This window comes from Protopterus annectens, chromosome 6.part1 (assembly GCF_019279795.1).
Source record: "Protopterus annectens isolate FY-2018-M chromosome 6.part1, PAN1.0, whole genome shotgun sequence".
NCBI lineage: Eukaryota > Metazoa > Chordata > Ceratodontiformes > Protopteridae > Protopterus > Protopterus annectens.
Window position 1 is genome coordinate 415,679,807 of NC_056738.1, and position 16,553 is coordinate 415,696,359.

Sequence of the window (16,553 nt, forward strand, 5' to 3'; positions counted from 1 at the left end):
AATCGTCTTTCCCTCATAATAACTCCTTATTACTATATATTTACCGTTATGTCTAGCCTCTCTGACAATCGGTATTATTACTTCCATTTCCCTCATCCCTGATACTCTGCTGAATAAGCATTCGGAAGCCCTTTCTTTGTTAAATTCACATGCGCATTTCTAACCAGATGTGTGTATTGTAATATTACTATTTGCACCCTACACGTTTTAATACTTTTTGTCCATAACTGCAATACCATTGACACTACATGAGAAATACGTTGATAAAACAGTAATTTTTGGTAAGGAACTATTACTATCATGTGTGCTGCATGACAATTCTTTTGAATCTATTACCACACTGTAAATTACATGCACACATTAATACCTGGCAGGCTGATCTTGGATGCAGTTGTGTTACTCATCTTTGTTTGGACTCTTGTATTTTTCCAAACATTTCACTTCAATAAAAAATAAAATAAACTAAAAAAAAGAAAGAATAAAAAAACATTCAAGAAAGAAGAAGAAACTAAATAAATTTTGAAACTCCCATCTCTCTTTAACTTAGAACAAACACATAAAACAATATGCACTTTCCAAACAGGGAAGTTACCCCCACCATATAGGGGCATTTTGCCACAAAAAGACAGATATACACATAGGCTTTACATATTCTAAAGTTAGGTATAATCATATTGAAAAGCTTACATTTTTCATTGCACTTATACCACCTGTCATTGTCCTAGCTCTATTTCACTCACAGTTGTGAAAACAACAGCTTGGATTTACTCCGTTAATTGATTTTTATCCTCAAGAAAAAGTGCCCTGCCTACCCTTAAATGAATAAACTAACTCATGCACTATTATATTTAATATGTAAGCACTAATTCTGCCAGTGATGCAACTACCTGCAAAGCCATTCGCTTCTCTCAGTATCAAACCTCCATTTATTTTCAGTGACCTGCTTGGCAATTCCACTTTAAATACTAATCATGATGATTCTCATACAAATGACTTGAGGTACATTCTTCAGTCATTTAATTATTAATTCCCTGAAACTGTAGACTCATCAGCTCTAGCTGGTGGTACTCATTAATGGAAAAGCTAATAGCTTTACATATGAAAGAAACAACTTTTGTTTAAATACTAGAAAACTACATTTTTTATGCTTTTCATTTTTATATCTTGCTTTCTTTGAGAAGAAATTTCCCTTGTCTGAAGCATAAATTAAGAACATTAATTTATACTTCCAACTATATAAAAAACAAGGAAAGTTGTTACACTGTAAAATCAACTTGCTCAAGAGAGCACAAACTTGAAATGTAAAGAAAACAAAAAATAAAAAACACCACCAACGCTGAATTAATCCACACATGAAAGTGAAGGAACCATTTAATAAACGACTAAGCGCTTTCACCCTGAAACCTCAGGGCATCATCAGAGCAACTTAGACATAATAAATAAACTACATTTATACTACAAGAAAATGCAGCATGCCCACCAAACCAATAATTCAATCAATAATTAATTGGATAGCCAATGTGCTTAGTAATAAAGTTAAAAACACTCTGGATTAATACAGTGTTGGTGGTGTTTTTTATTTTTTGTTTTCTTTGCATTTCAAAGTTGTTACACTGTTAGAGTTAAGAAAATGTACTTTCTTACTATAATATCACTGGTGTGTATAGCAGTCACTGATTAGACTCCCTCTATCTCATACTTAAAATACCTCTACATATTATACAGAACTACTTTACAATGTATCGTGTAGATGAATTCAGTATTTTATTATACACATTTTACTACAAACAAAACCTTTGTTTTATTACTAACATGTACATCTTTAGTCCCTTCCTTGTCTTTTTAAACATTAATGACAAAGTGGGAATTTTGCTTTAGAGTCCTGTCACAAATTTAACAAGCTCATCAGGTTTCTGGTACCTTAACAATACCGGAACTATAGTGTAGGGAGAAAAGTAACTTAAGGGTTGAGTTAAAATGTAGGAGAGGATGAATATTTCCTTTAAGCCTGAAAAGTTTGAGATGAACCTGCTCCAGATAATAAGGCAAATGTCAGAAGGAAATGATGTGAGATAAATAAATAAATAAATAAATAAATAAATAAAAATGGTTTGTAAGGAAACTGATTGAAACAGATATCATTGAGAGTATTTAAACTGTGTCTGCTTTGTACATAACACTCTTGGTTTTGGACTAAAGAGAAGGAAAAGTACTTTGTGATGAGCAAAACATGATAGCTTCATAGAACTAGCCTTTAGCTGAAGATTTACCCACTATAGAAACTAATGTATGTATTGCACATTGCATTCTGCTCATTTACTAGAATGTACATTCACAGTTTTCTATTTAACTAATCTGTACTATTCTGTTACCGGTTACATTTCTGCCTTTTGTGTTTGTGAAATGTTTTGCAGTTCACCTGGGCTGAGCCTGGAATTTGTTAATACTGATCAGTGTCCTGCCAATTAAATAAGTAAATAAATACATCAGTGCTTGCTGCAGGGAGATGAATCTCCTGTGAAATGCAACTAATTGGATCCAGTAATTTAAATCAGACTCTTGGTGCTACTTATCCTTCCTCCTACCATCCTCATCATCAGAGGTACAAATCCGTATCTATTACTATAACCACAACACCCGCTAAAGGATACATGAAGCCTACATACAAATCCAAATTTGCTACAATAACCAGAACGCCTACCCAAGACACCTAAAAATATAAACAAATTCAAACCCACTGCTGTGATCAGAACACCTAACCAAGGATCCTGAGCTAAATGTATACATCTGAAATAATCTGTATACTCACAATACCTTCAATGGGAAACCTGAATCAGAGATAACAAATCCAAACCTACTGCTATAACCACAACACCCAGGCAATGAAACCTGAATCAGAGATAACAATCTGAACCTACTGCCATAACCAAAACACCTAGACAAGAAAACCTGAAAAATGCATAGAGAGCTGAGGAAACCTGAAACAGACACACAGTTCTGATTCTACTACTGTAACAATAACACTTTTTACAAGAAAATCTGAATCAGAGATAAAAATCTTATTCTTCTGCTATAACCACAACATCCACACAAAGAAACCTGACTGCTTCATTATTATTTACCAGTAAAAATACACAGTCAAACTTACATAACAATGAAACAGAAAACTATTTTAATACAGAGATACATAAATTAACAATATAAGTAGAACAGTAAAAAGTATGATGGCTATGCTGTGATCTGGTCATGGTTGGCTTAAAGTTTGGTCTCTTAGTCTTCACCCTTTTGACCAATGTAACCCAGATATGAATAAGTCACATTCAAACCTGGTGTATTGTTATAGTGTAATGCATGAGGGGCGGAAATTTTTAGAAGTCCTGCACTTTTTGCACCTGCTGTCTGTTGGTCATTAGTCCTCTCCCAGTCAGTCAGACCATTCATTTCCCATCACTAGCCAAGGGTTAAGCTGGAATGGTCATCATTCAGACAGCAATTAGGGGTGGTTAGAGTGTATTTTTTTTTCTGGTTCACCAACCCTAGCAGCATGCACCCAGCTAATTGCGAAGGAGAGGATATACAATGGGCTGCAGAGAAGGGTGCCCTCCTCACTTTTACAGAGGCATTTCATGCAGCCCTGCTCCTCCCTGTGAAACACAAGTGGTGGTTCCCTAGTATCCAACAGGGAAATCATACCATCTTGTATGACCCCGTGAATGCACTCATCCCTCCCCTCACAGAGAGATGAATCGGCCATGTCCACTCCCCACCTGGCTCCTCCAAAGCCAGGGTCACTAACTGAACAGTTGCCTGGGTCCCAGTCAGGACTCCTTCCTCTGCACCACAGCCAGGCCATTGAAAGTACACTTTTGATTTAGCAAGAAATCTTAAGTAAGTATAGAATGACAGATTAGTGAAGAGACCTTACATAAATACAGGATTCTTTATCGTCTAATTAATTTGTATAACATTTCAATTCCTTTTTCATCAACACCATCAGTAAATTACTGCCTTCTAGCTCCAGATCTCTTCCTAACTCCACCCTTGCTTCTGATTTGTCTAGCCCTCACTCTGAAAAACACCCTAGTCCCCCCCCAAAAAAAATTCTCTTCAACCTGTATCAACTGCCTATATCAAAAAACTTCTTCAGAACCTAAAGCCATGCTCTCCATCTGCTGACAGCTTGCCACCATACTTCCTAAAAATAGCTGCCTGTTCCATTGCGTACCCCATATCTATTCTGATAAATCGCTCACTGTCTGAATTTACTGTTCCGTCTGTCTGGAAAAAAAAATTCTATATTATCCCCATCCATAAAGGAGGAAAATCTACAGAAATTTCCAATTTTAGGCGTATAACTATTCTCTCTCCACTCTCAAAAATCATGGAAAAATGTGCCCATGCACAATTATACCACCTAATACTGGAAAACCTTTTAACACCTACTCAGCATGGTTTTCGACCGAACCATAGTACTTCCACTGCTCTCATTGCTTTTACCAATTTAGTTGCACAATCCAGAGACAACAACAAATTAGTCTCTTGCCTATTCCTGGACTTATCCAAGGCATTTGATACTGTGTCTTATCCTTTGCTCATTTCTAAACTAACAGAACTTAACCTGTCCCCATCCACTACCTCTTGGTTCAGAAGCTACCTGTCCAATAGGCAATAATCTGTTAGATGGCTTTCTACACTGTCCCATCCTCTGTCAGTCACCACAGGTGTGCCCCAAAGCTCCATCTTAGGACCTCTTCTATTCAACATTTTTACTAACGATCTTTATAAATCCTGCCCCAACTCAACTCTCATCCAATACGTGGATGATTCTACAGTCATCACCTCCTCTGATTATTTCTCAGACCTGCTTTCCAAAACCCAGCAAACTTTCACAAATATTGAGACCTGGCTAACCAATAACCAGCTAATACTCAATGCTAAGAAAAATAAACTACTTCTACTTCTGCCTAAATCTCACTCTCATAGCACCTCAGCCTACATTATCACCTTGTTAGACAACACCACCATCAATGTTGAATTCCATACCAAACTACTAGGGGTCATAACTGATGATAAACTAAAGTTCGACCTTCATATAAATTACTGTATATGCCACGGTGGTATGGCAGTAGTATTGTTACCTCACAGCAAGAGGTTCTCCCGTTCGATTCTCTCGTGGCTTGGGAGTGCCTTCTGTGTGGAGTCTGCATGTCCTCCCCACGGTTGGGTAGTGTTCGAAAGACATACGTATGTAAATGGGCATGCCGTCGTTGAAGGTTGGGCATCGAGCTGGCACCTCAGCGTTTTGTAAAAATCTACTGCCAATCATTAGCAGACTGGAGTTCCGCCATGGCAACCCCTTACTGGGAAAAAACAAAAAACAAACAACAACTAACCAAAAGCTTGGCTTACTATACCGTAACAAAAGATATCTCACACCAGAGGCAAGATGGTTACTCTCTCTTGCTTATCTTCTACCTTGTCTCTTCTATGGCTCCCAAATCCTGACTAACCTACAGGCAACACTACTGAATAAGATGGAAAATACATATCACAAAATAGCTAGATTTGCCGCCAATGCTCATCCTAAATCCCATCACTGTTTGGCTTTGAAAACACTAAACTGGCTTGAGTTCCCCAATCAACTTCTTTTCTATCAACTTAATATTAACCACTCCATCCTCTACAAACCCTCCTTGTGCCCTAACATTTCCAACATCTTAAATTACTACATCCCAACCAGAAAACTTAGAAGCACCAACTAAAACCTCCTTGACATCTATAAACCTGAAAGATCAATTGGTGAAACCCTCTACAACTATCTTACCTCTATCCACTGGAATAAACTACGTTTAATAATCAGATCTATTACACAGCACCTGCCATTTAAATCACCTTAAAAGTCCACTTTACAAATATCTGGACTTGCTCCTGTACACAACCACAGTGTACTTAATCACCTGACCCTCTTTGCATAAATCCCCTTCTCAATTTGTATGCAATTCTCTCCACAGAACTCTAACTCCCAATATCTTTTTCAGTCAATTTCTCCACTACTCATATTTACCTCTCTCCCTTCTTTTCCCACTTAGCTTACTCCCCTTTCTCAGATTTCACTGGATTCTAACTACTACTACTCTCCTCTCTTTTTTAAATCTCTAATTTTCCCTCTTTTATCCATAGACATACTTTTTCTATCACCTGCTCTCTCTATCAACTTCCCCTCTGCTTCTGATTACTGATGTATGTGCTTTTGCCTGTAAGAACTAAGATTTGATATACAGTATCTTTATACTCTTTTCTTAAACTTTGAGTTAATTGTCATTACTTCCCCATTATATGGTGAAGTCCTTATGTTTTGGAGATATATGAAAGACTTTATTTGGTTTTATTGCCTTTTTTGTAACTAACACCTTTAAACTCTCATGTTACAATTGTGAATCCAAGCATTATAATGCATGTTTATATTAACTCATGCATACTGTATTGTTTGTCAAGATTTTTATGGTGTATGTAATACTTTGTGGAGCTTGTCTCCCCAGGCCTCTGCTGAAAAAGGGTGCAAGCTCAGTCAGACATTCCTGGTCAACAAATGTCAAATAAATGTCAAAAAATAAATAAGAAGGATGCTGGACATCCTATTATCCAGGAAATAAGATGGAAGGGCAGTGCAGCAAAAACCCTTGGATTGGGATCCAGAGTCTACTACTCAGGAGGAGGACAGGCTAGAAACAGTGTGGAAACTGTGGTGAGGGAGAAGCTTCAGAAGGCAGTGAAAGATGTCATCAGTCAGAGCGCAATCTGTGATCTTTCTCCAGACTCATGGCAATCCGACTCCAACCTAATGATAGGCTGCCCTATGTCTCACAGCAGGGTTGTGATACTGAGTAAAAGAGTGCATTCAGACAGCAGTTGGAGGCCCTATTAGATAAAGCAGGACAACAGGAATTGGTGTTGATAATGGTGACCTGAATGCACATATCAGAACAAACAGAACAGGATATGAGGACTGTTTGGGTCTACATGAGTGATGCAACAGGAATAAAGAAGGAGAGGCCATTCTAGACTTCTGTGTGGCAAAAGGCTTGATAGTAGCCAACACATGGGTCAGAAAGAGAGAGAGAGAGTCACAATATCACACACAAGTGGCCAACATGCAACTCAGGAAGACTTTCTGCCTGAAAGGGCACTGGGGTATAATCAGCAATTGCAACATCATCCCCAGAGAAACAGTCAGCCCACAGCATAAACTACTGGTTGTTACAATCAGCTGCAGTCAGTGGTCAGAGAAAACTCTAAGGTCAACAGAGAGCAGGTTGAATATCAGGAAGTTGATTGGAGAGAAAGCACAGCAGTTCAAGGAATTAGACATGGCTCTAGAACTTCCAAGAAGAAGCAGAAATAGCTGGAGATGAAGAAGAATGGCAGTGCCTCAAAACAGCATGTATGAGGAATACAGAACAGATATGTGGCCAAGACAGGTATGGAAATAAATTACATAAGGAAAGCTGGTAGTGGAATGCAGAAGTCCAGGAAGTCATCAAGAAAGAAAGCATGCAGAAAAAAGTGGAATATAGAAAAGATGGGCCAGGTTAGGAAGGAATACTGGTTGGGTTACAAAGAAGCAGAGGAAGGAGTTGGAACAGCAATGAACAAGGCATCAAAGGGACTCTACCAGCATCTGGAAAGTGACTCAGTAGATGGCACAAAAAAACTTATCAAGTTGCTAGGCAAAGACAGAAAGATAAAGAAGATAGTCAGAAACCTTTCATAAGGGATGCCAGCAACAACCTACTCACTAGTCCACAGCACATCAAGGGCAGATGGAAGGATTACTTCTGCTATGTTCTGAATGAAGAAAACCCCACAGAAGCTGAACTGTTCCAGACACAGTCTACAACAAGAGAAGAGGAGGAGCTCACCACAGAAGAAGTAAGAACAGCACTAAGGAAAATGAAGTCAGGGAAAGCAGCAGGCTCAGATGAGGTCACAGCAGATATAATAAAGATGCTGGGTGAGACAGGGAAGGCGTATCTTAGATGACTGGAGAATAAGTATATTAGTGCCAGTTTTCAAGAAAAAAAGGGATATTCATAACTGTGGGCAGTACAGAGGTATCAAACTCCTGTCACATTTCATTAAGGTTCTGGAGAGGGTGATTGAAAAGCAAATATACAGAGCAGAAGAAAGTAAGGTGGGAGATGGGCAGTTTGGATTCAGATCAGGATGCAGCACAACTGACCCGATGTTTGCAGTGGGACAGATAGTTGAGAAAGCATTTGACAAGTTCCTAAGAAAGCTGATTTGGGCAGGTCTACAGTGGTTCAAAGTCCCAGAAACACTGATAAAATTAGTGCAAGTTATGTACAAAGACGCAATGACTCAAGTACGAATAGTGTTCATTCTTACAGAGGGGTTCCCAGAGGGAGTGAGTGTCCATCAGGGTTCAGTTCTGAGCCCACTTTTGTTCATACTGATGACGGACTACATTAGTAAATAGACTGGATGGGACAGAACAACAAAGTTGCTGTATGCAGACAAAGTGGCATTACAGGCAGACTCTGAGAAAGAACTTCTGCAAAGGATAGAGAATGGAAGTAAAACTGAAGGCACATGGGATGAAACTGAGTACAGAGAAGATAGTTGTAATGGCAGCAAATGGTAGAGTTCAGAAGAGGTGAGAATTTAGACAGAAGGGAAAATAGTGGAATAAGTTAACCAGTTCAAGTTTCTGGGAGGGGTGTTTGAGAAGAGGGGAAGTCTGAATGAGTAGGTCAAAGCTAGAATCAAAGTGTCTGCAGCCCACTGGCACAGAGTATCAGAGGTAGTGTATGACAGAAGAATGCCAAAGAAGCTAAAATTAAGGTGTGAAAACCCGTGGTGTGATCAGTACTGCAGTAAAGGCAGAGCAGTTGAGGAAGCTAGAGGTGATGGAGATGAAGTGCCTGAGAAGGGTGGTAGGATGTACACTGTGGGGCAGGTGAAGAAATGAGGACATAAGAGCAGAAGCCAAAGTAGCACCAGTTAGAGAAAAGTTCAGACAGAATAGGTTACAGTGGTTTGGGCACACGAACAGAAAAACAGAAGATGATTTGATAATGAAGATTTGGGACAGATAGGAAGAAGGCAAGAAGAAACAAGGGCATCCAGTAAAGAGGGGGATGGATTGTGTGAGAGACCTGTGACAGTCAGGCATAATTGTCAAAGAAGGCAGGACAATGGCACTGAATAGAAAGAAATGGTAACAGTTGATACGGCACGCTGACCCCATGTACAAAATGGGGAAAAAGGGGGTTGATGATAATGATGATGATGTAATATAGATTGAGGACAGAGATTTTTGTCATCCATAAGCACTATTATCAAAGTGCTTATGTACTTGTTCTGAACCAGAAGCGGCTATCAGAGACTTTTCCACCTACAGCTGAGTCTTACATCTGGAAAACAGACCATAAAGCATTGCTTTCTTTATGACTTTTCCAGTGGGCACCTGTAAAAATCCCGAAATGTCACCAGTTCAAAGAGTTGAATTTTACTCTATTAGTTTCTTTTCTTTCCCTATAGTTGACAAACCAAATGGACATTTCTTAAATCATATTAAATGTTTAGAAGTATTAAGTAGGGATCAAGTTAAAACATATGCCGCAAAGATAGACATGCTACAAAAAATCTGTTTCAATGTATTGTGTATATATATATATATATATATATATATATATATATATATATATATATATATATATATATATACACACACACACACACACACACACACACACACACACAGGAAAATAGAACATATTTCATGGGAGGAATGTATGCCAAAGAAATTAAATATATATAAAAAATATAAATAAATAATTTAGAAAAGTACTAACATGAGAAAATGAGTACAGAAGAGGCAACATATAACTCTGATAAAGAAGGTATGAAAAATAATGAGATATAACTGATATTTTGGCCTGGCTTATTGTGAGACAGTTAACTGCTAACCTTTCTCAGATGGTCTGAGTGTGAATTGAAGCTAATCATTAAGATTATTAAAGCACTTTTAATTGCCTGAAACTCTTTTTTGTTATGCAAACATTAAATATCCTGTTTGCTTCATCCACTATTATTGCTAATCCTGAAGATCACAAAACATGTTAAAAAGATGAGGGACAGAGAAAAATCAAGAAAACTGGAAGCTGATTTGCTTCACTGGAAGACCCATTAGACGTGCTAGACATTTTGGTCACAGTTTTTCATTCCTAGAATACTGGCAGTTCAGACTTAGAGGAAATGCTTGCTAGTTCCTTTTGTGTACATGTGTACATGTTGGGCTTATGACTTATGCTGCAATATGCAATAAGTAAAAACTGTGCTCACTCAAGGGATATAATTATAACGTTCTTATCCTTAAAATGAGCATTCATGTGTGCATTGAACAAAAGAGAATCATTTATTCAAATGGTTTCTGGATCTCCGTGTTCAGATTGTACCAGGAATACTTTTACAAAGAAGCCATATGCACAGCATGTTTTCATGATAATGGTTGAGTAAGCAAATGTCACAAGCCAGTATATAGTTAGTGAATTTCATTGTTATTATTATTTTTATAATTATTAGTTTACTGGGAAAGAGCCACAGGGCAGAAACCCCTTTACAGCAGAGGCCTGCAGAGAAAGACTCCAAGTAGGTTTTGGGCATACATATTATAGACATCACAAGTTTGAGTAAATAACAAAGTTGAATACACATTAAATGTTAGATAACACTAACTTGATTATATTTATACAAAATTCATATCAAGAAACAAAGTGGTATCATCTCCTGTTTAAACAGAGGAGATAGCTAGAAATGGATGGAAATATGTAATGAAGGCAGTGTTAACATCTAGGGAAAAAAACTGCATATGTTTTAGGTAGAACAGCAAGGCATCGGAGAAAAGCAGTAGGTGAGATGCATAAGAAGGAAGAAAATATGGTAAAAGAAATGGATCAGGGTTGGGAGGAGATAAGGAAATATAGCATGAAAGATACAGAATGTAAGGATGTATGGAAAATGAAGGTGGACAAAAGGTGAGGAAGACTGAATATATTATGTAAAAGATAATGAATGAATGTGGATATAGGAAGCAGATGGATGAAAGAGTGTGATATATGGGAGTAATAAAGCAGGGTCAGAACTATGTCTTTAGTAAGGTGAGGTAGCAGTTGAAGGATGAGAGAGGTTCAAATTAATACTTGGGATTATTGTGAGAGCAGAGAACTTATTGTGGTAAAGCTGATAACTTCTGCAATTATGACTATCCTGGCTAAAATGAGTACCTACTGGGCCCTGATGTTTTTAGAAGTTGAAGCTGGGTTTTAAATGAATGCATGTTTCTAGATTTCAGTTTGATATCTGCATATAAATTGAAATCTGCACAGTTATTGTGTAACACATACTTAGTTACATATTTATTTCATTGTGTGCTAATAATGTCTTCAGCATACTCTACCAGTGTATAACATATATTCTGTTGCAATAGTGTTTTATCTTCTGCAACTCAGTATTCTGCCTATATACAGTTTGTTTATAGATTCTATTTTTATATTTGATTGTCTATTCTTGTTTTTTTAAACACCTTTATTAACTTAATACATTAAACAATGACATGGAGTGCACACAGTTATAGAAAAGAAAAAGTATTGTAAACATTTTTCATTAACTTCATATATTTTCTTTATTATGATTTCATTTTTAACAATATTCTTTCCCTACATTATCTAAATTGCCTTCTCCCCTAGAACATTATTCTGAGTCCATTGCTCTTATAAATGACATTTACTTCTGTGTGATTTACTCCTTCCCTTTTCTAAAGATCCCATCTCCAATTATTTTCTTTCATTTACAATATTTAATGTTTCATTAACAGTTGGTTTAGATTTTGATTTCCATTTTCTAAAAGGTGTTATTTGACACCCAATAGCATTAAACCTAATAATGTCTTACTATGTCTTGGAATTTCAGATCTTGTATATCAACTCAAAAGAATAATTTCCTTAGTTACAATCATTTGATCCCCTAACATGTTTGGCAAAGTACTATGGAGGGAATTTTAAAATCTGCCAACTTGCTTGATTCCCAAAAAAGTCTTCCAGATTAACTCTCTTTCCCATCATACATCTTGCAATCGCTATCTACTTGAGAAGCAAATTCTCATACATGTGTTTTGGGTATAAAAATATCTGTGCAAACAGTTCCAAGCAAAAATCCTAAACCTTCTGGACTTTAATACTCGAGAGCAGTTCAGATGTCCTTCCACTGCTCCTCTGTATATATTGCCTTTCCATTCTCTCTACCCAACGTTTCCTAATCTCCCCTAGTTTTTTATAGCTGCCATACAACTGGTCTTTCACGTAGCGCTACCTTATCCTTTTAACTTTGCACTCTATAAAACCCTTGTTGGGAAGTCAGCATCTAACCTGCAGTCTACATTTCTGTTTGCCTTCATCTCACTCTTTTATCTTTCCATCCATAGTTATTTGCTCCTAATACCTTGATTTCTCTGCTAATTGTCTCCAATAAATTCCAAGCATCCCTTGCTTATTTTCTAGGCTCTACTTGCAGTCATCCCTTTCGGTAAAATCTTTGTTCTCCATTCCTGTGTTGGCTTAGTTTTTAGAATACTTTCTGCTACTTTATAAATGTAATATTCTGTATTTGTTTGTTATACTTCCTAAGGGTCTGCATCCAAAACCATACTATCTCCTTATTTCATGAATCCTGCTCCCCTGTTTCATCATCACTCCTTTCCAATTTGATTTGTAACCTTCTGCTTGTATTATGAATATGAAATAAACTGTGTAGCTTACAGTATGCCTTCAAATCAGGCAATCCTAAACCACCTTGTTTTATTGGGAGAAACAACTTATCCCACTGAACTCTTGCCCTGTTCCCATCTCAAATACATTCCTTCAACTCTTTATTAATTATGGTCCACAGCTTCTCTTTTGGTTGATAAAAATATCCCTGACCTTTATATAAAATGGTCCACAACTTCTCTTTTGGTTGATAAAAATATCCCCGACCTTTATATAAAATGGTCCACAATAAAAATATCCCCGACCTTTATATAAAATGGTCCACAACTTCTCTTTTGGTTGATAAAAATATACCTGACCTGTATATAAAACTAAAGAGACTATAAACATTTTCACTGTTGGTATATTATTATCTGTATCCATAATTCAGAACTTCCAATGTCTCAGTTTTTACATTATCTTTTGTTTAGTTTCTTCCCACATATCCTTAGTTGCCATGATAGAATATATTATTTTAATCCAAACATCTAAAAACTTCATCTTATCATGTCCACATAGATATGAGGTATTGCTGATTCATGTGTGGGTATGTAGTTATACCAAAGCCTTTGTTTTATTTTCATTTATTTTATATCCCAAAAAAGACTTGAAACTGTCTAAAATGTTCCGCAGCACTGAAATGACCTCTTCTAGATTTATGAAGCACAAACATAAGATCATTTATGAATAAATCTAACTTTTCTTGATTACCATATCAGTTATATCCTTGAATTTCTCAATCCCTTATTTTCTTTATCAGTGGTCCTAATTATAAAACAAATAACACTGGGCAAAAACAATACCCTACATGGTTCCTCTGTTCAAACACATCTTGTAGTAGTGGAATCCTCCCATTCAATTCTTACCTCTGACCTTTCATATACCCTCCTAATGAACCATATTTTTCTGTTAAGGAGTGTAAATGCTACCATTGCCCTTTTCATAAAATCCCAACTGACTCTATTGAAGGACTTTTGTATCAAGACTCACCAACAGTAGTGGTATTTCTTTACACTATATTTTATTGATGTTGTCAAATGTTTGACTCCCCTCCATAAAACCACACTGAACAATAGCTATTAAGTTTGGCAACACCTTTACCATTCTCTTAACTAGTATAGAAATAAACACTTTACAATCATCACTTAAAATTGAAACTGGTCAATATGAAGCCATACCACCAGAGGTGATCTAGGCAGTTGCCTAGGGCCCACTGGCTTGGGGTGGGCCCACTAGGTGTTGCATCTGGCATCTTTACATTTTTTTCTTTAAGGGCACACTCCCTGTGCATGTGTGTCAGATACACACATGCACAACCATGCATGAGATTTAAACTCATGTTGGAACTTCTTACATTATTTTGTGACTGCTTGCTTGAACTTGCTGCTTTTCAATGTATTTGACTGACTGGGGAACTATGTTGCAGAGTGCTGAACTTCACTTTTCAGCTATTACAGAAATGCTGCTTTCCCTTTTTGAAGGAGCAGTGTAGTCTCTTGGACTGTGGACCTGGCATTCGTTTCCACATCCACAGAGAGGTGTGTGTGTGTGTGTGTGTGTGTGTGTGTGTGTGTGTGTGTGTGTGTGTGTGTGTGTGTGTGTGTGTGTGTGTGTGTACTGCCTTAGTTAGGGATGGGAAGATAGTTAATTAGCTTGCCCAAGCTTGAAACCCTGTTCCTTGAGTACTGAAAACAAGAGCCTTAATCTTCTACACTAATTACCAGATAAATCAGCAGATTTGATTGTAATGTTCTGTGATGTGTAATTATGTCCTTTATTGGTGCATACATTTTGTTTTACTGCTTAAAGAAAAACTACAAGGGTGCATTTTCCAGGAAGGTGAGTTTGGGTGCATTTTTAAGGAATGTAAGCTTCAAGGGAAGAGAAGCACAAACATAAGATAATCTATGAATAAATATAACTTGTAGTACCGCTGCTCATGCTAAGTCTGTTTTCAATGTGCAACTGTTTTGTTTTGCAAATTTCTGTCAGTATTTGTGCTATAGAATTTTGAAGCAGTGTTATTAGCACAACAGGTAGCATAATTCCCTTTGGTGTGGACGAGTGTGGGTTCTACTCCAACATTATTTAGATGGATTTCTGATACAGCAGTGCACTTTGGGGGGGTATTGCACTCCTGAGTGTGTCGTCTTTTAGATAAGATGTTAAACTGAGGTATCATCTGTCTTTTAATGGTAGGTGCTATGAAATCTTTTACCTCCACCAGAGCTATCAAAAAGAGTAAGGAGGAAGTTCCCCAATGCCAAATACCACCAACAGTCTCCCCTGAAAAGACACTGCTAGCCTAGTGGGACTGATGTGGTCAACAAAGGGTATTTAAATGAAAAGTTTTAAATTAAGTTCATATGTTTGCCTTCATTTAAAAAGCAAAGAAGAAAATAATATGCACGCTGACAGTTTTTAGCACTGTTTATGGTAGCTGGGGGGAAAAAAACAAGTAATGGGACACCAGAATGGCTGTGCGGGGGGGGGGGGGTTCTGGTCCTTTCCCCTGCCTAGGTCCCCATTTGACTATGATCCAGGTCTGACCACCATAGCTTTCTTTCAAGATGCTGATGCTGTTTTTCCTTTTAAATATTGTTAAATAAATTAAATAAAACATTCCATATCTTTATCACTATCTTCCCTTCTAACTTCCAAACTTCTGGAAATCATACCATCTTGTATGCCCCCATGAATGCACTCATCCCTCCCCTCCCAGAGAGATGAACCGGCCATGTCCACCCCCCCACCTGGCTCCTCCAGAGCCAGGGTCACTAACTGAACAGTTGCCTGGGTCCCAGTCAGGACTCCTTCCTCTTCACCACAGCCAGGCCATTGAAAGTACACTTTTGATTTAGCAAGAAATCTTAAGTAAGTATAGAATGACAGATTAGTGAAGAGACCTTACATAAATACAGGATTTTTTATTGTCTAATTAATTTATTTATATAACAATATTGCTAATATTAAGGCATAATAAGTACAGATAAATAAGTGGTGGCAATTTGACACAGGTATGTATGAAAAAGCAACAGTTATTCTATTTTATATAAAACTCTGGGAGAAACTTATTGAATATTCATTTTTCATACCTCTGTAACTATGGTTGATTGACCTATGCTTGTGTCATATAGCCATCCATCCGTGCAAGGTTCCCTTTCTATCTTGGTACCATTTACACGTGTGTCATTTAGACCAAGGAGATGCCATGCTGTCTCGGTGTACTTAAAACAACTTTCTGGTTTATTCTTCATATCCAGTGGAAGAGACACTCTCAGTAAGTCCTGTGTGCTCAGATTTTCGAAGTGGAGGCTATCATTTTCATGGAGCTGAATCTTGCAGTGGTGATTTGGTGTAGCAGCAGAAAAGTTTTGCAATAAGTGTTGGCATGCTAGAAACATTGAAGGAATTGACAGTACAGAGATAAGGGTAAACTGAAAACGTCCAAAGCTCCCAACAACTTTTAAGAGGTCTCCAAATCCCATATTGAAAATCACAACAGTCATAAAATATCTTTGTCCAATCTAAAAATTTCAGATATCTAAATATTTATAACTTTCCTGTAACACAGAAGCCGTTGCTATAATGCAGCCAAGGTATAGAAGCCGTTAGCTCCTTGCATCCTTTTAACAATCCAGATTGAATAATGGTGTTTAGATTGCTACTCCAGTAAAAGTAGGTACTCAGAATCCATGTTTAAGTAATTTTGTTACTGTTTGCTGCTTT

General features: G+C 37.4%; 1 protein-coding gene across 1 annotated transcript in view; it reads right to left on the reverse strand.

Moving 5' to 3' along the window:
- Window positions 1-16,312, reverse strand: part of LOC122805305 (solute carrier family 22 member 6-A-like) — a 404,358-nt gene extending 388,046 nt beyond the window's left edge. The window contains exon 1 of the mRNA XM_044075393.1: window positions 15,920-16,312. Coding sequence (XP_043931328.1) covers window positions 15,920-16,312 — 393 coding nt within the window. The remainder of the gene's footprint in view (window positions 1-15,919) is intronic.
- Window positions 16,313-16,553: the final 241 nt, after the last annotated feature.